The 25000-nt window shown below is 43.8% G+C and overlaps 1 protein-coding gene across 1 annotated transcript in view; it reads left to right on the top strand.

Annotated features, from left to right (window-relative positions):
* The window catches only part of LOC143274612 (rasGAP-activating-like protein 1), a 59638-nt gene that overhangs the window by 13908 nt on the left and 20730 nt on the right, over positions 1 to 25000 (top strand). Inside the window, exons 5-8 of the mRNA XM_076578480.1 lie at positions 16222 to 16289; positions 17543 to 17678; positions 23041 to 23122; positions 23961 to 24101. Of these exons, the coding sequence (XP_076434595.1) occupies positions 16222 to 16289; positions 17543 to 17678; positions 23041 to 23122; positions 23961 to 24101 (427 nt within the window). The remainder of the gene's footprint in view (positions 1 to 16221; positions 16290 to 17542; positions 17679 to 23040; positions 23123 to 23960; positions 24102 to 25000) is intronic.

Genomic DNA, 25000 nt, shown 5'->3' with positions numbered 1-25000 from the left:
ATGATTGCATCAAGCATTTAACTCACTCGGGACGACAAGTTTTCTCCCTTGCTTTCCCCACAGACGGCCCATTTGTAAGGGTTTGGAAAAAAAATTACAAAAAATACAAAATACAGAGTAAGAAAATGAAACTTTCAGAACTGGTTTATTACTTGTTGAGCTATTACATATAAAAAAAAAAATCAAATTTCTCATCTTATTTTTACAGTTTTGCCATATGTAGAAAATACTGCCAATTTTTCACCCCGAATCACCATACTCATGCTTGCTGTCTGCCTTAAATTTGCTTTCTTCTTTGTCATCATCCACCTCTTCAATGTCCGACCCTTCAGTTTGCAGCATTTCAAGTACTTCGGCAACCCTAAAACGTTGCCGTCACTGCCTTGTTCGCTTCACAACATTCTGAGAAGAGCCCGCTTTGCTAACAGGCTGGCACGCGAGCAGACGACCTGTCAGTGACTTTGTCAGCGTGTGTGCCAGACGGGCCACAGATGCCAGGCTGACCAATCATACTGTTTGATTGTGGAGTGACCCAGAATAGCGCACTCTGCTTGGCTAATCACAAAATCACGTGTACAGTGTGTGATGGAATTTTACTTTCGGAGAATGCCATTCCATTCCTTCGTCCAAATCCGAATACGGTTTGTGCAGGAATGTGTGAGCATTCCTTCGTCCGGAGAGAGTTAAATTAATCTTTCCTTCTTGCATACACACACAAAACTGTGTTCTGGTACACCTTTCATGAAACCATGAAAGCAAGTAATATTTACTTCATGCATACACACAGAACTGTGTCCTGGTTAAACTTTCATAAAACTACCTTTTTAAATGACTTGTACTGTTGTAGATATGTATAGCAAGATTCGAAATAATGTTTTCATTCTTAGAAGATAGAAAATAGCACTAAGACTATTGTCTTTCTAAATGACTTTAGGATACATATGGCAAGATTCGAAATAATGTGTTCATTTTTAGAAGATAGAAAATAGCACTAAGACTGTTGTCTTTCGAAATGACTTTACACTACATGTGGCAGGATTCAAAACAATGTTTTCATTCGTAGAAGATAAAAATAGCACAAGGACTACTTGGTTTTCGACAGTATCTCAGCAGTGGTATTAACATTTATTATAGTATTATAATAATATCTTTGTCTCAGTCATCTCCAACAGGACAAGGGATAGAGAGACAGGGACAGAGAGAGAATAAGTAAAAACCAAGAGAAAGATTTTCATCCAAGAGGAGTTTTTTTTATTTTCATGTTTTTTTTTGTTTTGTTTTTTGTTTTTTAAACATCTATGTGATATTTTTTAAGTTGCAACAGACTTTGACTTTTGATAGTCAGTCTGTCATGAAGAGACATGCATGTGTGTGAAAACGGTCGCATTATATGTGCCTGGATGTTTTTTCACACACGCATGCACACACACATGCACCCAAACACATACACACACAACACACACACACACACACACAACACACTGTGTGTGTGTCTCTCTCTCTCTTTCTCTTTCTCTCTCTCTCTCACACACACACACACACACACACACACACACACACACACACACACACACAGACACCACAACACACACACACACACATACACACACAACACACACACACACACACACACACACACACACACACACACACACAACACAAACACACACACACAAACACACACACACACACACACACACACACACACACGCACCATCATCAGACAACAGTCAGATCAGATTTCTCAAGGCCCGTTGCCTTTACCTGGTGGGGCACTGTCATCCCACCAGAATATCTCGACAGTTGTGATCAATATATTGGTGACGTCCTCACCCCTGTAGTCAGCCAGTGACTGCTTGAATCATCCTCTTCCTTCGCTCAAACTGATGGCTAAAACTGAAACGGTCAATATCTGTGAAGAGTCCTTAAAAGAAATTGTCTGGTGTGCACCAATGTCTAAAGTTTGATAATAAACCTCTTTAATCAGTCAAAGTGGGTAAAACTGAAGTTGTCAATACTGGTATAGAGTCCTTAAATATATTGTCTGTTGTGCACCAACGTCTAAAGTTTGATAATAAACCTCTCTCTCTTCAGTCAAAGTGTGGGTAAAACTGAAGTTATCAATACTGGTATATCGTCCTTAAATACATAGTCTGTTGTGCACCAACGTCTAAAGTTTGACAATAAACCTCTTTCTTCAGTCAAAGTGTGGGTAAAACTGAAGTTGTCAATACTGGCATATCGTCCTTAAATAAATAGTCTGTTGTGCACCAATGTCTAAAGTTTGATAACAAAACTTTTTCCTTCAGTCAAAGTGTGGGTAAAACTGAAGTTGTCAATACTGGTATATAGTCCTTAAATATATAGTCTGTTGTGCACCAGCGTCTAAAGTTTGATAATAAACCTCTCTCTTCAGTCAAAGTGTGGGTAAAACTGAAGTTGTCAGTACTGGTATTGATAACAAACCTCTTTCTTCAGCCAGAGTGGGCATTACTGGTGAAGAGTCCTTAAAGAAAAAGTCTGCTGTGCACCAGTGTCTAAAGTTTGATAATATCATAAATCTCTTTCTTCAGCCATACTGTGGGTAAAAACTGAAGTGGTCATTACTGGTGAAGAGTCCTTAAAGAAAAAGTCTGCTGTGCATGAATTTTTTAAAGTTTAATAATAAACCTCTTCATTCAGTGTCGGTGACAGTAATGGGTGGGCGGTCGTTACTGGTGAAGAGTCCTTAAAGAAATAATCTTGTGTGCCAATGTCAAAAGTTTTATCAAATTATATATATATATATATAAGAATGAAAAAAAAAATATGGTGCTTAGAGCCTAGCCGACCACTAAGGCCATCTGAAGGCTATTGCTACATTAGCATCTACTTCAAGTCAAGGGTTAAAAAAAAAAAAAAAGTACAGCAATAAAAACTAGTCAGCGCTTCAACCTTTTCACTCAAAATATATAAAAACCTTCCAGTGCTGAAAACAGTCAAATCTGATTGATGGCCAGTTAGTAAATCTTCTAACTTGGTGAAAGTGAAGGGTGAGTGTTCATTAGCGGTAGAGAGTCCTCGCACTATACAGAAATGAAAAAAAAGTTCTCCTTATTCATCGTTGAGTCTTGTGGTGCAGTAGTTTTGTTGTTTCGTTTTGTGCAGTCGTTGGTTGACCGAAGTTATGGTCCAATTTGTGTGTGTGTGTTGACATGTGCATAATGTAAGTGTAGTTTTCATATGTGATTTTTTAGATATATACTTTTTTTTTTTTTTAATCTTCTGAGCTGCGTGTCAGGCAAAACTGCCGTTTGAACATGTGAGTGTGGTCTGGCATCACACAAAGCTTTTTCCCTGTATTGTATGAAGACCTTGAGTGTCGTTCACATTTTGTCAGCCGGTTCTCACAGTTTGTGTCAATGAATTGACGGGCGCCATAACCGAATGGTTAAAGCGTTGGACTTTCGATCTGAGGGTCCCGGGTTCGAATCACGGCGACGGCGCCTGGTGGGTAAAGGGTGGAGATTTTTACGATCTCCCAGGTCAACGTATGTGCAGACCTGCCAGTGCCTGAACCCCCTTCGTGTGTATACGCAAGCATAAGATCAAATACGCACGTTAAAGATCCTGTAATCCATGTCAGCGTTCGGTGGGTTATGGAAACAAGAACATACCCAACATGCACACCCCCGAAAGCGGAGTATGGCTGCCTGCATGGCGGGGTAAAAACGGTTATACACGTAAAAAGCCCACTCGCGTATATACGAGTGAACGTGGGAGTTGAAGCCCACGAACGCAGAAGAAGAAGAAGAAGAAGAGTGTGAATGAATTAACAGTTGTTTTGTGCTGTGGCTTTTCAAGAGTCAATCCAGTTTCATGTTGTTGTGTTTCTGTATTTTTGTTGTTGTTTTTTTACAGCAGGTAAAGTGTTCCCCGCATCTTCCAGTACGTTGATTTGAGAGGGCTTGGCGTGGTGTTTTGTGCGCGCTTGATTAGACTAACATTGCTGCGCTTGGTGCATTTGGCCCCCCCCAACACCCCCCCCCCCATCCCACCTCCCTCCCTACCTCCCCTTGGGGATGGAGAGTGACTTACCTCCCCTGTCCTCCCCCCCCTCCCCTCCTGCTGCTGCTGTGTAATGCTTGACATGAGAGAAAGGGGTGACCCGTGTATCTGTGGCATGACTCTTTGCTTTGAGAGTGTATGGGCACCATATTCATATTGCATGCTTATTGGTGGTATGGGCTGTGTATCTTTTGGAAGTTATTAAAGGTTTGAATAGTTTCCCACATCTTCTCTCTCTCTCTCTCTCTCTCTCATTCTCTCCTTTTTTTTTCTTTTTCTTTCTCTCTAATCCTGCTTTTTTTTTCAGTCTTTTCTTTTTCTTGTTGAGGTATTTTAATATTCATGGAATTTATTTCCTAGTTTTTTGTTTTTTGACCTTTTTCTTAGCATAAACGCCAAATCTTTCTTGGTTTCATGGTGATAAGAGCATCAAGGAAAACATTTAAGCAGCATAATCTGTAGTGATTTTGAGTAACAGTGAGAGCTGTTAATTTTGTCTGGAGATGTCCTCCTTTAAGATGTGTGTGTGTGTGTGTGTGTGTGTGTGTATGGCTGGGGTTGGGGTGGGAATCTGGGTCTCCTGGAGTCTTGTGTGGTTGTGATGGGGGCTGTTCTCCCTCCTTTCCTGCGGTCCCACTAGTGGTAAGAGAAAGTGTGGGACTGTGAGAAAGCGTGGTCATTCCTGTGCCACACTTTCTTACTAAGCGTGAGAAAGCGTGGTCATTCCCATGCGTGGTCATTCCCATGCCACACTTTCTTAGTGTGAGAAAGCGTGGTCATTCCCGTGCCACACTTTCTTAGTGTGAGAAAGCGTGGTCATTCCCGTGCCACACTTTCTTACTAAGTGTGAGAAAGCGTGGTCATTCCCGTGCCACCACACTTTCTTACTAAGTGTGAGAAAGCGTGGTCATTCCTGTGCCACACTTTCTTACTAAGTGTGAGAAAGCGTGGTCATTCCCGTGCCACACTTTCTTACTAAGTGTGAGAAAGCGCGGTCATTCCCGTGCCACACTTTACTTTCTTACTAAGTGTGAGAAAGCGCGGTCATTCCCGTGCCACACTTTCTTACTAAGTGTGAGAAAGCGTGGTCATTCCCGTGCCACACTTTCTTACTAAGTGTGAGAAAGCGCGGTCATTCCTGTGCCACACTTTCTTACTAAGTGTGAGAAAGCATGAGAAGTCCCCCTTGTTTTCATTCAAAACATTTTCCTTTGTCATTGGGGAAGGTTTATGGCCTTTTCATAACATGTATCTTAGAGAAAGCAAGAGAGAGAGAGAGAGAGAGAGAGGAGAGAGAGAGAGAGAGAGGAACGAAAACATTGAGGATGGTGATGGGGATGATGATGATGCAGTGTGCAGTAAAGCGTGGGATTGCCAGAAAAGAGTGGGGTCACAGGGTCCTCTGAATAAGAGACCCAAGGCAAGTGCCAGATTGGATCCTGTGCTCTCAAGAGTCTCTCACTTCCTGGGTAGACGAGTTACCACTCGGCCAACACTCCCCTGTTGGCAGGAAAACTGTCACTTAACCCTTTCACCGCCAGTCAATTTAGAGTACAAAATTCCCTTGTGGTATAAACACAGAAAAGACAGTGGCTAAGAATAGCTGGGGATTCCCCCAGCGATGACATAGAAAATATGGCCTATCCTACCACCGAACATTAAGAACAGTAGGTTCATGGATAACAGACCAATGAATGGTCACCTTTCAGTGACATGGGTCCTCTACCACGCCTGTCCACAAATGTGAGCTTGGCGGTGAAAGAGTTAACAGCATCATCATCATCATCATCATCATCATCATCATCATGACTTCTTTTTGTAAGCCTCCTCATCATTCTTTGTGCTGGTAATGTAGAAGTTGTGTGTTCTTCTCCCCTGCAGGCCAACACATTTTTTGTTGTTGGTGGTGGTGGTTTTTTGTTTTTTTTTTAGTGTTTAGTTCACTTGGTGCAGCCTCCATTGATGTGAAGTTCTGTGAATCTGATTGAAGGTGACATACAAGGTGTTTGTGGGTGAGTCCTAAAAATGTTAGCTATAGAAGAAGTGGTCAGTTGGTGAGCATGTGAAAGAAGCACAGTGTGTGTGTGTGGTGGTGGGGTGTGTGTGGATGTGTGTGTGTGTGTGTGAGAGAGTGAGTGAGTGAGTGTGTGTGTGTGTGTGTGTGTGTGTGTGGTTTGTTGTTTGTGAACAGCTCTAACCAAATTAGGATGTCATAGAATGATCCCCATGGAAGACTTGCATGGCATGCAGTTTGACCTTCAGTTAGTGACTAACAGTAGCTGCTACAATTGAAAAACTGTTAGCTGTAACCCCATTTCAACTTTGGTTGAGATTGTTATTCAGATAATTTTCTTTTTTTTAATAGAAAATAATATAATTATGGATAACAGTCATCTTGCATAGATTGCAATGTTTCATATGCTTAGATCTCAGTTGATTATTAAAAGATATTTTTTCTTTTTTTCTTTTTTGTTTATTTTTGACTCCCTTGTGTAAACAAAGTGAGTCTATGTTTTAAGCCAGTGTTCGGTTGTCTGTGTGTGTGTGTGTGTCTGTGTGTCCATGGTAAACTTTAACATTGACATTTTCTCTGCAAATACTTTGTCAGTAGACACCAAATTAGGCATAAAAATAGGAAAAATTCAGTTCTTTCCAATCATCTTATTTAAAACAATATTACACCTCTGGGATGGGTGCAAAAAAATAAAAATAAAAATAAAGCCTAATTATATGCAAACAACATTTACTGTTATATTTTTATTTTTTGTATTCTCTAAACTTGGCATTTTGATTTGATATTCTGACCCAACAACAAGAGCAGTCATTATTTTCCTTTTTTGTTCAAACAGGAACTTCTTTTGCTAAGCATGGAAGTTTTATTTATTTTGCAAACGTTTTGGTGCAGATAGTAAAAAAGGGAAATTACTCTGTAATTAATGCTAGGGGACGTAATTTGCTGTAAACTGATCTTTCTCATCTTAAACATTACATTTTGAAATTATACTCAATACATAAAAAGCTTGGATTTTTTTTTTTAAAGTGTATCACAAGTGAGTCTTGAAGGCCTTGCCTCTCTTGTTATTCTTATTTTATTAAACTACCTTCTGTGTTGGAATCTTTCACTTTTAAAATGTTTCAAACACACAAAAAAAAAAAAAATTATTGAATCTTTTGCGACACCTGTGCTGTTGTTCTGACTGTATGTGAGAGAAAAAAATAATGATCTCGTTTATGTCCTTGTCATAGCCTGTGTTTGGGGGGTACAGCTGCATGTCAGTTAGTTGGGCTCGCTCTGTCTGTGTTGGCTTCAAGCTCCAGACTGCTGCTGACGGGTAGGCTCGTCAGTGAAGGGGTTGTTGCCCGTGATGAGATGGAGCTTGCAGCTCGGGATGTCGCTCACCTTTTTATTTGGATTTCTTCCCTGTGGAATGGCACTGCTTTTGTTTAGTAGAATGAAGCACATGTCTGAAAACAAGAGGTAGCTGTTTTGCACTTGAGATTTATGGCAGTCTGATTTATGGCTCTCTACGATCGCCGTTCTTTCTCTGTCTCTGGCCTTGCAATTGGAATGAACTTCCTCTTTCTCTTTTCCTCAGGTCTCTGCACTCAGCTCTTTCAAGTCTGGTCTTAAAACCCACTTCTTCCCAAAATAGCCTCCCTTCCCTGCCTCTTCCTTGTCTTCAGTTTTTCCAGTTTTAGAGTTATGCATGCGTGTGAATGACTGGTGCGAAAGCTCTTTGATTTGTCTCTGCACAAGATTCAGCGCTATATAGATACAATAATAATAATATTATTATTATTATTTCATTCCATCAAGATTCAGAAGTCAAGGGGTTCTGAACATGAGCACTGATTAGTTTGGTGGCCTCCAGCTCAGCAGTAAGAGTTTGATGTTTGGAGTTTTTGTGTTTGTTACGTTTTCAAGCATGTCTGTGGTTCTTTGTTTCAAGTTAGACTTTGAGGGGTGATGGGAGAGGAGGGTTTTGGGGGGGTGGGGGTGGGGGGTTCTTTTGTGATGGTTGGAAGCATTTCTAGTATTTTGTTCTTTTGTTTTTCATTTGATATTTTCCTTTATGATTTTTTTTATAAAAAAATTATGATTAAAAAAAAAAAAATTTTTTTGATAAAAAAGTGGTACTGTTTGAATGTGACATGATTTTTTTTTCAATACTATGTTGAAACAGAATGGTTGGTTGGTTTGTTGATTTAAGAGGTGTGTGTGTGTGTGTGTGTGTGTTTGTTTTATTCCTCCTTCATGGCTCAGGCTACCTATAGACATACATATATAGTACATGTGTGTGTGTGTGTGAGTGTGTGTGTGTGTGTGTTTGTGTGTGTGTGTGTGTGCCTGTGTGTGCCTGTGTCTGTGTTTGCATTTGTATGCACTCATGTATATGTCCATTTGAGATAGAAATATAACTTATAAGCATTTGTGTGTACTCAAATATGATCTAAGCATCAATAAACACACACACACACACACACACACACACACACACACACACACACACACACACACATTTGGGCACGAATAACATGAAACTTGAAATCAGCTTCAGCACAGTTACATACACGCATTAATGTGGTGTTGAGAAAGTGAGATATAATCCAACACAATTCTTGCACATGATTTATTCATAAACACTTCACAGTTACTCACTCCAGTTCATGATTGTTCACTGTGCACCTTTTAACATGATACTTTTCTGCATCACAGCTTTCGCCAGCTCAGTTCTGTTTCTAAAGAGACTGCCATGTTTTCGATGATGTTATTTGCTTTGGATTGTGATTGATTTATGATCAGAAAAAAAAAAATGCTGACAGCTGATTTTATGCATTAACTATTTGATGGCTACTGATGAGTGTGATTGATTGATTAACTCTGATGGCTACTGATGAGTATGATTGATTGATTAACTCTTTGATGGCTACTGATGAGTATGATTGATTAACTCTTTGATGGCTACTGATGAGTATGATTGATTGATTAACTCTTTTAATGGCTACTGATGAGTATGATTGATTGATTAACTCTTTGATGGCTACTGATGAGTATGATTAATTGATATATGGATTTTTATACACTCGTCAGCAAAGGGCTGTCACCTTACTGAGATAGAATCCGAGTTTACAGGTCAGGGGATTGAGTTAATTACTTTTTTTTTTTAGCAAGATGTTATCCACCACATTAGGAGTACACAAAAAGTACTGATGGGGATACAAACACATGCCACACTGACCCAGGTTCAGCTGTGTGGGGGTTAACCCCAGAGTGCCCTAGGATGGAATTTTCTGTCCACATCATTGTGGGAATTTTCCTGTCACGGAATCATTGTATTCACATGAAATTGTCATCATTGGATACTGCATTCATTTTCCTTTAAAAAAAAAAAAAAAAAAAAAAAAAGCATATGTTGTTTTTTTTCCTTTCAGTTGTTTGCATGCTTTGATATATATATATATATATATATATATATATATATATATATATATATATATATTCTACATGGCCAAAATCTCTCTTGGCAAATAGTTGTTGTTGAAATAGGCCTGGCACTGAAAGGCTAATGTCCATTGTTTGCTAACCCTACTCTACGCTGTTTTTCACTGTTTTATATCAAAGTTGTTTTATTGAGGGTATCAAGTATGGAAGCTCTGTGTTGATGGACATAATTAGATATGTTTATGTACGTATGTTCACAAAAAAATGGGTGGAATTGCATTTGAGCACTTTGCTATTTGGTTTTGTATCATGGAAAATGGGCAACATTTTTAAATGAAGGATATATATATATATATATATATATATATATATATATATATATATATGTTTGTATGTATGTGTGTGTATGCATGTGTGTGTGTGTCATCTATATCTATTCTACGTGGAAAGATGTTTATATCTATATGTGTGTGTGTGTGTGTGTGATCTGGTATTAATCAATTGATGTTGCGTGCTGCTGTCTAATGTAAGTTGGATAGGTTTTGTATTCATTATGAATTGCTTTGGTCAATTGTATGGTTGGTTTATTGATTGTGCATTTTGTGTAATAACCTTTAGAAAAAAAAAAATAATAATAAAAATAAAAATACACACACACACACACACACACACACACACACATATCCCCTTTTCATGAGGGCAGGATGTAAACAAAGTAGTTGTGTTTATTCCTTCTTTTTTTTTCCTTCAATTAAAAAAAGTTTGTTCGTTTGTTTTTTCCTTCACTTGTTCCTCCCTCCTCCTTCCCTTCCTCCTTCCACTTTTCTTTAATGTACAACTTTTTTTTTCTCTGGAATTGGTGTGTTCAGTTTGGTACTTAACTCTTTCAGCCCTGTCCCTGACGGGCTGGGTGTTCAAACGGGTTTTCACGTTGCTACATATAGTGTGCAGGAGCTGTAAGGGAAGGGAACTAACTGCTACAGAATTTGTTGATTTGTCTGCTTGTAATTTGGAGGAAAAACGGTGCGCTTTCTGCCGTTTTTCTCATCATCAGCACGGCATGGAAAACTTGCCAAGGCTGTGAACTGGCCACCAGGGTTGAATAGGTTAAATTCTTTTCTTTTTTTTTCTTTTTTTTTTCTTCTTTTTTTTTTTCTTTTTTATCCCACTCCATTTTCAGTTTTCAGTGGTTGTGATTAATAATATAATTAAAAATTAAAGTAAAAGATGATTGTTTTGTAGGAAATATTAAAAAGGTTTTCTGATAACCTTTTTTTTTCATGTTCAGCATGACATTATATTTTTGCTATCTTTAGTATTTCATTTTCGATTGTGGTTTGTTATCATGGTTAAAAAAAAAACAACAATAATTTTTGTTGTTGTTGTTGTTGAATGATTGCTTAAAAATGGATATGACATATTAGATGATTACAGATGATATATTTGGTCAGTTTCCATGTATCATTTTTGCTCTTGCTCACTCCTGCCCAACTGTCTGTATGCACTGTCTGTTAGTGTGTGTGTTTGTGTGTGTGTGTGTGTAGAACTATAATTCATGTTAATGGGTGACTGAAAGAGAAAGACAGACATACAGACATAAGCAGAGACCAAGAAAGAGAGACACATGCACACGGAGAGAGACAGAGAGATAGAGGAGAGAGACAGAGACAGAGACCAACAGTGACAGATAAACATGGAGTTAGTGAGAGTGAGAGACAGAGACCAACAGTGACAGATAAACAGAATTAGTGACAGTGAGAGAGAGAGAGAGACAGAGACCAAAAGTGACAGATAAACAGAGAGTTAGTGACAGTGAGGAGAGAGACAGAGACCAACAGTGACAGATAAACAGAGAGTTAGTGATAGTGAGAGACAGAGACCAACAGTGTCAGATAAACAGAGTTTGTGACAGTGAGAGAGAGAGAGAGAGACAGAGACCAACAGTGACAGATAACCAGAGTTTGTGACAGTGAGAGAGAGACAGAGACCAACAGTGACAGATAAACAGAGTTTGTGACAGTGAGAGACAGAGAGAGACAGAGACCAACAGTGACAGAACAGAGTTAGTGACAGTGAGAGAGAGACAGAGACCAACAGTGACAGATAAACAGAGTTTGTGACAGTGAGAGACAGAGACCAACAGTGACAGATAAACAGAGTTTGTGACAGTGAGAGAGAGAGAGAGACAGAGACCAACAGTGACAGAACAGAGTTAGTGACAGTGAGAGAGAGACAGAGACCAACAGTGACAGATAAACAGAGTTTGTGACAGTGAGAGAGAGACAGAGACCAACAGTGACAGATAAACAGAGAGTTAGTGACAGTGAGAGACAGAGACCAACAGTGACAGATAAACAGAGAGTTAGTGACAGTGAGAGAGAGACAGAGACCAACAGTGACAGATAAACAGAGTTTGTGACAGTGAGAGAGAGACAGAGACCAACAGTGTCAGATAAACATAGAGTTAGTGACAGTGAGAGACAGAGACCAACAGTGACAGATAAACAGAGTTAGTGACAGTGAGAGAGAGAGAGAGAGAGAGACAGAGACCAACAGTGACAGATAAACAGAGTTAGTGACAGTGAGAGAGAGAGAGAGACAGAGACCAACAGTGACAGATAAATAGGGTTAGTGACAGTGAGAGAGAGACAGAGACCAACAGTGACAGATAAACAGGGTTAGTGACAATGAGAGAGAGAGACAGAGAGACAGAGACCAACAGTGACAGATAAACAGAGAGTTAGTGACAATGAGAGAGAGAGACAGAGGCAGAGACCAACAGTGACAGATAAACAGAGTTAGTGACAGTGAGAGAGAGAGAGAGAGACCAACAGTGACAGATAAACAGAGAGTTAGTGACAATGAGAGAGAGAGACAGAGGCAGAGACCAAGAGTCACAGATGAACAGGGTTAGTGACAGTGAGAGAGAGAGACAGAGACCAACAGTGACAGATAAACAGGGTTAGTGACAGTGAGAGAGAGAGAGACAGAGACCAACAGTGACAGATAAACAGAGAGTTAGTGACAATGAGAGAGAGAGACAGAGGCAGAGACCAACAGTGACAGATAAACAGAGTTGGTGACAATGAGAGAGAGAGACAGAGACCAACAATGACAGATAAACAGAGTTAGTGACAGTGAGAGAGAGAGAGAGAGAGAGAGAGAGAGACAGAGACCAACAGTGACAGATAAACAGAGTTAGTGACAGTGAGAGAGAGAGAGAGACAGAGACCAACAGTGACAGATAAATAGGGTTAGTGACAGTGAGAGAGAGACAGAGACCAACAGTGACAGATAAACAGGGTTAGTGACAATGAGACAGAGAGACAGAGACCAACAGTGACAGATAAACAGAGAGTTAGTGACAATGAGAGAGAGAGACAGAGGCAGAGACCAACAGTGACAGATAAACAGAGTTAGTGACAATGAGAGAGAGAGAGAGAGACAGAGACCAACAGTGACAGATAAACAGGGTTAGTGACAATGAGAGAGAGAGACAGAGACCAACAGTGACAGATAAACAGAGAGTTAGTGACAATGAGAGAGAGAGACAGAGGCAGAGACCAACAGTGACAGATAAACAGAGTTAGTGACAATGAGAGAGAGAGACAGAGGCAGAGACCAAGAGTCACAGATGAACAGGGTTAGTGACAGTGAGAGAGAGAGACAGAGACCAACAGTGACAGATAAACAGGGTTAGTGACAGTGAGAGAGAGAGAGACAGAGACCAACAGTGACAGATAAACAGAGAGTTAGTGACAATGAGAGAGAGAGACAGAGGCAGAGACCAACAGTGACAGATAAACAGAGTTGGTGACAATGAGAGAGAGAGACAGAGACCAACAATGACAGATAAACAGAGTTGGTGACAATGAGAGAGAGAGACAGAGACCAACAATGACAGATAAACAGAGTTGGTGACAATGAGAGAGAGAGACAGAGACCAACAGTGACAGATAAACAGAGAGTTAGTGACAGTGAGAGAGAGAGACAGAGACCAACAATGACAGATAAACAGAGTTAGTGACAGTGAGAGAGACAGACACAGATACCAACAGAGTAAGACACAGACCAACAGTGAGTGACAGACAGACAGACAGACAGACAGACTGACTGACTGACACTGACACTAACATAACAGAGAGAAAGTGCAAAAACACATCACAAAGCAGATATCGTGCACTCCCCCCCCCCCCACACACACACACACACCCCTCCCCACTCCCCCTCTTTTTTTTCCCTCCTCCCTCTCTCTCTCTCTCTCTCTCTCTACCTCTGCCACCTCCACCTCCGTCCCCCACACCCGCCCCAGGGAAAGGGAAGGAAGGGTCTGTGTGTGACTGAATGATGTTCCATAACCGTAATGTGCGTCGTAATGTGCGTCCGGTGCTCTGGGAAATCAATACACACACCCGTCCTCCTTGTGTCTGAAGCTCTGCACTGTCTCTGTTTTGTCTCTCTCTCTCTCTCTCTCTCTCTCTGTGTCTGTTTGTCTGTCTTTCTGTGTGTGTGTGTGTGTATGTGTGTGTGTGTGTGTGTTTTCTCTGTCTGTCTGTGTGTCTTTTTTTGTTTCTCTGTCTGTTTCTGTCTGTCTCTGTCTGACTTTCTCTCCGCCTGTCTCTTTATGTAAGTATCCATTATTATTATTATTATGTGTCTCTGTCTGTCTGTCTGTCTCTCTGTCTCTCGGTCTCTCTCTTTTGTCTCTCTCTCTGTTTGCCTGTCTCTCTCCGAATTTCTCTCTGTCTGTCTCTCTTTGTCTCTGTCTGTCTCTCTGTCTGCGTGTCTTTCTTTTGTCTGTCTGTCTCTGTCTGTCTGTCTTTGTGCCTTTCTTTTGTCTCTCTCTCTCTCTCTCTCTCTCTCTCTCTCTCTCTCTCTCTCTCTGTATTTCTGTCTGTGTCTCTCTGTCTCTCTTTGTCAGTCTGTGTCCCTCTCTCTTTGTGTGTGTGTGTGTGTGTCTGTCTCTCTCTCTCTCTCTCTCTCTCTCTCTGTATTTCTGTCTGTGTCTCTCTGTCTCTCTTTGTCAGTCTGTGTCCCTCTCTCTTTGTGTGTGTGTGTGTGTGTGTCTGTCTGTCTCTCTCTCTCTCTCTCTCTCTGTATTTCTGTCTGTGTCTCTCTGTCTCTGTCAGTCTGTGTCCCTCTCTCTTTGTGTGTGTGTGTGTGTGTGTGTCTGTCTGTCTCTCTCTCTCTCTCTCTGTATTTCTGTCTGTGTCTCTCTGTCTCTCTTTGTCAGTCTGTGTCCCTCTCTCTTTGTGTGTGTGTGTGTGTGTGTGTGTCTGTCTGTCTGTCTCTCTCTCTCTCTCTCTCTCTCTCTCTCTCTCTCTCTCTCTCTCTCTCTCTCTCTCTCTCTCTCTGTGTTCATTGTGTGTCTTTTGTTAGTGGCGGGATGTGGGACCATCATACCATCGATCAATATCCACCCACGCTTGCTTGTGCTCTTTAGCTCTCTCTCTCTCTCTCTCTCTCTCTCTCTCTTGCTGCTTTGTTGGTTTTTGTCTCGTTTGGGGTGGGTGGGTGTGCGAGTTGTTGGTGGCGTTAGTGGGAGTTGTCTGTGTGTTGGTGTTGGTGGATGGGTCTGTGTGTGTGTGTGTGTGTGTGTGTGTTTACGTGTATGTTCTCTGTGCCTGTTATTATAACATGTATACTTTTGTTTGTTACGCATGCTCATGTTTGTGGTGGTGTTTGGGTTTTAGGTTTAGTGTACCATGTTATTATGGATATAATTTTTGTTTGTTATCAGATTTTGTTTTTTGTTAAAGTGCTTTTTTTTGGGGGGGTGGGGGGGGGGGTTGTGTTTTTTTGTTTGTTTTTTTGTTGTTGTTGTTGTTGTTGTTTTTGTTTTGTTTTTAATTTTAATCCTGAGATGTAAAGTAGTCAGATGTGTCAACGTCAGAAACATGTTTTAGGTTTATGGACATGACTGTGACTTCTTGTTCCTCATTTTTTGCTTTGTTTTTGTTGTTGTTGTTGTTGTTTTTCGGTGTGTGTGTGTGTGTGTGTATGCGTGTGTGTGTGTAAGTGTGTGTGTGTGTGTGTGTGTATGCGTGCGTGTATGTGTAAGTGTGTGTGTGTGTGTGTTGTGTGTGTATGCGTGTGTGTGTAAGTGTGTGTGTGTGTGTGTTGTTGTTGTTGTTGTGTTTTCAGGTTGTAAGGGACTGCTATTTACAGTGTGTCTTCAGCCCTGTGGGAACGTCCCAGCTATCTAAAGCAACAAAAGTTTACAGACCGTGTCACTTCCCTCTGTTTGTCCCCCTGTCTGACAGCTTGTCTGTTTTCACCTGGTCTGTCTGTATTTCGTCTGTGTCTGTGTCTGTGTGCCTGTGTGCGAATTTCTGTTTTGTGTCTTTCCCTCCTTTCTTCTCTCTCTCTCTCTGTCTGTGTGTGTGTGTGTGTGTGTGTCGCTGTCTCTCTCTCTTTGTTTCTGTCTCTCTGTCCCTGTCTCTGTCTCTCTCTCTGTCGCTTTCTCTCTCACTCTCTTTCTCTCCTTTCGGTCTCTCCCTACCACCTCTATCTTTTTTCTTCACTTTGTTATCTGGTCTTAATAAATCTCTGTGTGTGTGAATTTTCGTGTGTGTGTGTGTGTGTGTGTGTGTGTGTGTGTGTGAATTTGCATGTGAGTGTGTGTGTGTGTGCGTGTGTGTGTGTGAATTTGCATGTGAGTGTGTGTGTGTGTGTGTGTGCGCGCACGCATGTGTGTGTGTGTGTGTGTGTGTGTGTGTGTGTGTGTGCAGTGGTGATGACACTATCGGCATGGTGTCTATCACCAGGGAGATGATGAACGACCAACGCAACCCCAAAGGTGGGTAGGACATGCACCACACTCTGATTACCTCACTTCTTTTCAACCAAAATCTGGCCCCTAAACATCAGTCATCCATTACAGCAGTTCATAACACCAAGAAGGAGGTACTTATACACCAACCATTACAAAATGATCTTCATGGTTTTTTGGGTTTTTTCTTCCTCGCTTTAAAAAAAAAAAAATCTGGCCTTAAAACGCCGATCAACCATTACAACTATTCCTAATAACAAGAAGGAGGCATTTGTACAATAACCATTACAAAATTATCTTCTTTTTTTTCTTTCTTTGAACCAATAGCAAAACACGACACAAGTGTTTACGCACCGCTCAACCGGTGGCTAGGCATTATGTCATTTTTCTCTACCACCGGTAAAGCGGTGGTCAGGGCACTCTTTTTATATCTGCCGTGACACATTAAATACCAATTATTTGCAAATTTTGGCTCAGGAGCGCAGGCAGAAGGGTTAAAATTGCTCAGTAACTCAGGGCTCAAAGGGTTAACTGTCTCCATTCCTCATAGTACACCCACTATCATTAATTTTTGTGTTCCCTTCAATGCCATGCTATAGCTGGGTAGTTAAAGCATAGAACTTTCAATCTGAGGATCCTGGGTTCGAATCTCGGTAATGGCTCCTGGTGGTTAAAGGGTGGAGATTTTTCTGATCTCCCAGATCAACAGTTGTGAAGACCTGCTAGTGCCTGAACCTCCTTCAGTATATACACATGCATAAGGTCAAAAAGGAACGTTAAAGATCCTGTAATCCATATTAGCGTTTAGTGGAATATGGAAACACAAACATACCCAGCATGCACACCCCCGAAAACAGAGTATGGCTGCCTACACTGCAGGGTAGATAACCAAAATGGACATACATGTAAAAAATGTTACATGTCTGTATATGTGTGAAACATGAGTGAATGGCACAGGAAACAAATGATGAGCCCCCAATGTCAGCTGTCATTCGGCTTTACCCAGGTAGGCAGCCCGTTGTGCAAGTGACTCTGTGTTTGTACAGCACCTAGAGCTTAGTTTCTGACTAGGGATAGTTGCTATATAAGTATCCATATCATCATCATCATCATCAACATCATCATCATCAACTGATTTCAAGTTTGTAAAGCACTTAGAGCTTGGTCTCAAATCGAGGATAGGTGCTGTATAAGTATCAATATCATCATCATCATCATCATCATCCCCCTCCTACCCCACCTCTCCCACCCCTCACTGATGCCTCCCTCCATCCCCCCAGGTCTGGAGAACTGGTTCCCCCTGCAGAAGGCCAACAAGGATCTGGAGATCCAGGGGGAGATCCTGCTGGAGTATGGGATTCGAACCTCGGAGGCCACAGGGCAGTCACACCTCTTTGTCACCGTGGTGGAGGGCAGGTGAGTGGGGAGATACCTGGGCAAGTGAGTGGGGAGATACCTGGGGGAGAATGATTCACAGCCCTGTGGTTTGAGGGCAGGTGAGTGGAGAGATACCTGGGGGAGAATGATCCACAGTCACCCTGTGGTTTGAGGACAGGTGGGTGGGGAGCTACCTGGGGGAGAATGATCCACAGTCACCCTGTGGTTTGAGGACAGGTGGGTGGGGAGCTACCTGGGGGAGAATGATCCACAGCCCTGTGGTTTGAGGGTAGGTGAGTGGAGAGATACCTGGGGGAGAATGATCCACAGTCACCCTGTGGTTTGAGGGCAGGTGAGTGGGGAGATACCTATGGGAGAATGATCCACAGCCCTGTGGTTTGAGGGCAGGTGGGTGGGGAGATACCTGGGGGAGAATGATCCACAGCCCTGTGGTTTGAGGGCAGGTGAGTGGGGAGATACCTGGGGGAGAATGATCCACAGCTCTGTGGTTTGAGGGCAGGTGAGTGGGGAGATACGTGGGAGAGAAGGATCCACAGCTCTGTGGTTTGAGGGCAGGTGAGTGGAGAGATATGTGGGAGAGAAGGATCCACAGCTCTGTGGTTTGAGGGCAGGTGAGTGGGGAGATACCTGGGGGAGAATGATCCACAGCCCTGTGGTTTGAGGGCAGGTGAGTGGGGAGATACCTGGGAGAGAAGGATCCACAGCTCTGTGGTTTGAGGGCAGGTGAGTGGGGAGATACCTGGGGGAGAATGATCCACAGCTCTGTGGTTTGAGGGCAGGTGAGTGGAGAGATACCTGGGGGAGAATGATCCACAATCACCCTGTGGTTTGAGGGCAGGTGAGTGGAAAGATACCTGGGGGAGAATGATCCACAGCCCTGTGGTTTGAGGGCAGGTGAGTGGGGAGATACCTGGGGGAGAATGATCCACAGTCACCCTGTGGTTTGAGGACAGGTGACTGGAGAGATACCTGGGGGAGAATGATCCACAGCTCTGTGGTTTGAGGGCAGGTGAGTGGGGAAATACCTGGGGGAGAATGATCCACAGCCCTGTGGTTTGAGGGCAGGTGGGTGGGGAGATACCTGGGGGAGAATGATCCACAGCTCTGTGGTTTGAGGACAGGTGAGTGGGGAGATACCTGGGGGAGAATGATCCACAGCTCTGTGGTTTGAGGGCAGGTGAGTGGGGAGATACCTGGGGGAGAATGATCCACAGTCAACCTGTGGTTTGAGGACAGGTGGGTGGAGAGATACGTGGGGGAGAATGATCCACAGTCACCCTGTGGTTTGAGGGCAGGTGAGTGGGGAGATACCTGGGGGAGAATGATCCACAGCTCTGTGGTTTGAGGGCAGGTGAGTGGAGAGATACCTGGGGGAGAATGATCCACAGTCACCCTGTGGTTTGAGGGCAGGTGAGTGGGGAGATACCTGGGGGAGAATGATCCACAGCCCTGTGGTTTGAGGGCAGGTGAGTGGGGAGATACCTGGGGGAGAATGATCCACAGCTTTGTGGTTTGAGGGCAGGTGAGTGGAGAGATACCTGGGGGAGAATGATCCACAGTCACCCTGTGGTTTGAGGGCAGGTGAGTGGAGAGATACCTGGGGGAGAATGATCCACAGTCACCCTGTGGTTTGAGGGCAGGTGAGTGTGGAGATACCTGGGGGAGAATGATCCACAGCTCTGTGCATGTGGTTTGAGGGCAGGTGAGTGGAGAGATATGTGGGAGAGAAGGATCCACAATCACCCTGTGGTTTGAGGGCAGGTGAGTGGGGAGATACGTGGGAGAGAAGGATCCACAGCTCTGTGGTTTGAGGGCAGGTGAGTGGAGAGATATGCGGGAGAGAAGGATCCACAGCTCTGTGGTTTGAGTGGCAGGTGAGTGGGGAGATACCTGGGGGAGAATGATCCACAGCTCTGTGGTTTGAGGGCAGGTGAGTGGGGAGATACCTGGGGGAGAATGATCCACAGTCACCCTGTGGTTTGAGGGCAGGTGAGTGGGGAGATACCTGGGGGAGAATGATCCACAGCTCTGTGGTTTGAGGACAGGTGGGTGGAGAGATACCTGGGGGAGAATGATCCACAGCTCTGTGGTTTGAGGGCAGGTGAGTGGGGAGATACCTGGGGGAGAATGATCCACAGTCACCCTGTGGTTTGAGGGCAGGTGAGTGGGGAGATACCTGGGGGAGAATGATCCACAGCCCTGTGGTTTGAGGGCAGGTGAGTGGGGAGATACCTGGGGGAGAATGATCCACAGTCAACCTGTGGTTTGAGGACAGGTGGGTGGAGAGATACGCGGGGGAGAATGATCCACAGCTCTGTGGTTTGAGGGCAGGTGAGTGGGGAGATACCTGGGGGAGAATGATCCACAGTCAACCTGTGGTTTGAGGACAGGTGGGTGGAGAGATACGTGGGGGAGAATGATCCACAGCTCTGTGGTTTGAGGGCAGGTGGGTGGGGAGATACCTGGGGGAGAATGATCCACAGTCACCCTGTGGTTTGAGGGCAGGTGAGTGGGGAGATACCTGGGGGAGAATGATCCACAGTCACCCTGTGGTTTGAGGGCAGGTGAGTGGGGAGATACCTGGGGGAGAATGATCCACAGCCCTGTGGTTTGATGACAGGTGGGTGGGGAGATACCTAGGGAAGAATGATCCACAGTCACCCTGTGGTTTGAGGGCAGGTGAGTGGGGAGATACCTGGGGGAGAATGATCCACAGCTCTGTGGTTTGAGGGCAGGTGGGTGGAGAGATACCTGGGGGAGAATGATCCACAGTCACCCTGTGGTTTGAGGGCAGGTGAGTGGGGAGATACCTGGGGGAGAATGATCCACAGCTCTGTGGTTTGATGACAGGTGGGTGGGGAGATACCTAGGGAAGAATGATCCACAGTCACCCTGTGGTTTGAGGGCAGGTGAGTGGGGAGATACCTGGGGGAGAATGATCCACAGCCCTGTGGTTTGAGGGCAGGTGAGTGGGGAGATACCTGGGGGAGAATGATCCACAGTCAACCTGTGGTTTGAGGACAGGTGGGTGGGGAGCTACCTGGGGGAGAATGATCCACAGCCCTGTGGTTTGAGGGCAGGTGGGTGGGGAGATACGTTGGGGAGAATGATCCACAATCACCCTGTGGTTTGAGGGCAGGTGAGTGGGGAGATACCTGGGGGAGAATGATCCACAGCCCTGTGGTTTGAGGGCAGGTGAGTGGGGAGATCTCTGGGGGAGACTGATCCACAGCCCTGTGGTTTGAGGGCAGGTGAGTGGGGAGATACCTGGGGGAGAATGATCCACAGCCCTGTGGTTTGAGGGCAGGTGAGTGGGGAGATACCTGGGGGAGAATGATCCACAGTCACCCTGTGGTTTGAGGGCAGGTGAGTGGGGAGATACCTGGGGGAGAATGATCCACAGTCACCCTGTGGTTTGAGGGCAGGTGAGTGGGGAGATACCTGGGGGAGAATGATCCACAGTCACCCTGTGGTTTGAGGGCAGGTGAGTGGGGAGATACCTGGGGGAGAATGATCCACAGCCCTGTGGTTTGAGGACAGGTGAGTGGAGAGATACGTGGGGGAGAATAATCCACAGTCACCCTGTGGTTTGAGGGCAGGTGAGTGGGGAGATACCTGGGGGAGAATGATCCACAGTCACCCTGTGGTTTGAGGGCAGGTGAGTGGGGAGATACCTGGCGGAGGATGATCCACAGCTCTGTGGTTTGAGGGCAGGTGGTTGGAGAGATACGTGGGGGAGAATGAGCAGCAGCAACCAACTCCATGGTTTAACTCTTTCACTGCTAAGTGTCTGTGTGAAAACCACTCTCGCCTCCCCAGCCCACAAATGTTTTTAGACCCGACGCTCCCAGTCACACAAGTCGCTCAGTGTCACATCAGTGGACTTGTTCACTTTTGACTCAGTTTAAGGGGGTGTGGGCCAGGGGAGGGTGGGGGTGGAGTTAGTTTGATATTGTGTAGGAAAGTTGGCTGCAGCTGTGGGGCTTTGTTGTGATGTGAAAAACAGTAGTTTTAATGTGGCCCCTCCATGTCAGCTACAGTCATCTGTGGATGTGAACTGTCAAGGTGACTGAAGTTGTCAGTGGCAGTGAAAGAGTTAAAGGTATTTGGTTTTTTTTCAATCTGAGGGTCGTGGGTTCAGATCCTGGTCATAGCAACAGGTCAGCAGATGTTTGTTGATTCATTTATGCTTTTGTTTGTTTGTTTGTTTGCTTTTTTGTTAATCTGGCAAACTTCAGCATTGATTTTGTTTTTGTTTGTTTGTTTGTTTATTTATTTATTTGCTTGTTTTCGTTTGTTTTTTGTTTTTTTTCTATTCATTTTTTTGTTTACTGTCCAAGTGCACTATAGGAACAGTGGACTGGGTTCCCTCTTTCTCTGTATGTCTTTTGCACAGTGAGTTCATATGGGACGACATATCGCCGTCACATTCAACAACTTGAGCAGTTTCACCAGAGATGCCTACGAAAGATCCTCGGCGTAAAGTGGCAAGACAGGGTTTCCAACCACCAGGTCCTAGAGAGGAGCAGCCTGCCCAGCATCGAAAGCCTGCTGATCCAGTGCCAGCTACACTGGACAGTGCACGTTGTCCGCATGACAGACAGCAGGATCCCGAAGATGCTTTTGTATGGCCAGCTGAAGGAAGGCCACTGTGAACTTGGAAGACTCTGCAATCGCTTCAAGGACACCTTGAAGACAAACCTCAAAGCCTGTGACATAGACATCACTTCCTGAGAAACTGATGCCCTTGACCGCTGTTGCTGGAGGATGCTGTGCTCTAGTGGCATAAAGACGTTTGAAAACAAGAGAATGCTGGCCATTAAGGAGAAGCATGAGCGAAGGAAGCAGGGCTCAACTTCTGGAGACGTTTTCCCTTGCAACACCTGTGGGAAGTGCTGCGCATCCAGAATCAGTCTCTTCTCCCATATGAGGACACACACCAACAGATAAGCCTGCCTGCCTACTCATCCGTTGGACCGACGGGAGACTCCATCCATCATATGGGAGAAGCAAACTAACAAAGCTAAATGGGTTGCGTCTTTTGCTCTCTGAATAAAATGTTCAACCTGATTTGATTTGATTGATTGATTTGTTCATCTGTTGATTGATTTGTTCATCTATTCATTTATCTGTTTATGTGTATAAATGTTCAGCCCTGATTTGATTTGACTGATTGATTGATTTATCTATTCGTTTGTCTGTTTATCTATTTGAATATTCACTTGCCTTTGTTCATTTATTTATGTATTGGAATATTTATTCATCTATTCACCCATTCATTTATTTACTTACTCTTTCTTTCATTCATTTACATGTTAATTGAATATTATTTATTCAGGTGTTTATCAGTTTTTGCATTGATTTACCTTGCTGTACCCAGGGATCTTGCCCCAAAGGACAAGACTGGCTACTCTGACCCCTATGTCAGCGTCACCTGTTTTGAAGAAACCAAAACCACATCGGTGAGTGGCTCTGATCCTCACTCTGTGTGTGTGTGTGTGTGTGTGTTTGTCAGTGTGTGTGTGTGTGTGTGTGTGTGTGTATGTGTTTCTCAGTGTGTGTTTGTGTGAATGTGTGTGTGTGTGTTTGCGTGAATGTGTGTGTGTGTGTGTGTGTGTTGGCATGCACTTGTATGTGGCATGTTTATGAATATAGATATTCTGAGCCCTGTGTCAACCAAAAGTTCCCTTTGATCATCCCTGTGGTTCAAGGCCATGAAACTAAATTTTGGTCTTGCAGTCGGGTACGTTTTGTCCATCACAGCGCATGAGCAGCATTCTTATGCTTAAGATGAAACTGCTGGTGCTTGATTCACCAGAAACACATGTCTACATACAAATTTACATTTGTATGAATTAAGTATGTGCATATGTGTGTATGTATCTTGTCCTGTAGAACTGTCAGGAAATCAAACACACAGAATATTCAGTCTTTCCATCTGTATTTACCGTCTTCATGCTGTCGACTCACAGAATATATTTCCGTCTGTATTTACCGTCCTCATGCTGTCGATTCACAGAATATATTTGTGAAGTATGTGTATATGCTACTTATGATTTAGTCTCTCAAGAAATCAGAATACAAAAGAATGTTGTTGTTTTTTATGTTTCACATTTAGATTGTACGCATGTGTGCATGTAGCTTGTGATTTATCATGTTAAGGAATCAGCAATGCAAAAGACTAAATATATCAGTCTTTCTGATGTTTTCTGTCTTCACAGTGTTGCTTTAGTGGTCAGCGAGGCTCTAAGCACCATAATTTGATTTGATTTGATTTGATTTCATGATATTGACTCCCAGAATCAGAAGAAGACGAGATTCCCGGAGTGGCATGAGACCTTGGAGTTCCTGTTGCCGACGGATACGACCTACAACCACTTGTCAGTGATCGTGACAGTGTGGGACAAGGACAGACTGAGCAGCGACGACTTCATGGGACAGGTGACACACTGAGGGGAAGTCTGGACTGTGTGTGTGAGGGACAGAGAGGGAGAAGAGGAGGGACAGAGAGAGAAAGAGAGAGAGGGACGGAGGGACAGAGAGAGAAAGAGAGAGAGGGACAGAGAGTAGTTGTCGACATAACGAGGTCAAACTGTTTGTGGTGGTAGGCAGGTTTGTGTGTTTGACCTATCCCCCTGTCTCCTTGTTGTCAAAGTAACAAGGTCAAATTGTTTGTGGTTGTCAGCAGGCTTGTGTGTTTGACCTGTCACCCTGTCTCCTTGTTGTCAAGGTAACAAGGTCAAACTATGTTGGTCGGCAGGTTTGTGTGTCTGACCCATCCCCCTGTCTCCTGGTTGTCAAAGTAACAATGTCAAATTGTTTGTGGTAGTCAGCGGGTTTGTGTGTTTGACCTGTCACCCTGTCTCCTTGTTATCAAGGTAACAAGGTCAAACTATGTTGGTCGGCAGGTTTGTGTGTCTGACCCATCCCCCAGTCTCCTGGTTGTCAAAGTAACAAGGTCAAATTGTTTGTGGTAGTCAGCAGGTTTGTGTGTTTGACCTGTCACCCTGTCTCCTTGTTGTCAAGGTAACAAGGTCAAACTATGTCGGTTGGCAGGTTTGTGTGTTTGACCTGTCACCCTGTCTCCTTGTTGTCAAGGTAACAAGGTCAAACTATGTCGGTCGGCAGGTTTGTGTGTCTGACCCCTCACACTGTCTCCTTGTCGTCAAGGTAACAAGGTCAGACTGTTTGTGGTGGTCGGCAGGTTTGTGTGTTTGACCTATCCACCTGTGCCCTTGTTGTCAAGGTAACAAGGTCAAACTATGTTGGTTGGCAGGTTTGTGTGTCTGACCCCTCACCCTATCTACTTGTCGTCATGGTAACAAGGTGTGTTGGTCAGC

The sequence above is a fragment of the Babylonia areolata genome, chromosome 29 (genome assembly GCF_041734735.1).
Source record: "Babylonia areolata isolate BAREFJ2019XMU chromosome 29, ASM4173473v1, whole genome shotgun sequence".
NCBI classification, from domain to species: Eukaryota; Metazoa; Mollusca; class Gastropoda; order Neogastropoda; family Buccinidae; genus Babylonia; species Babylonia areolata.
The sequence above is the reverse complement of the archived record's forward strand: the minus strand, read 5'-3'. Positions and strand labels throughout refer to the sequence as shown.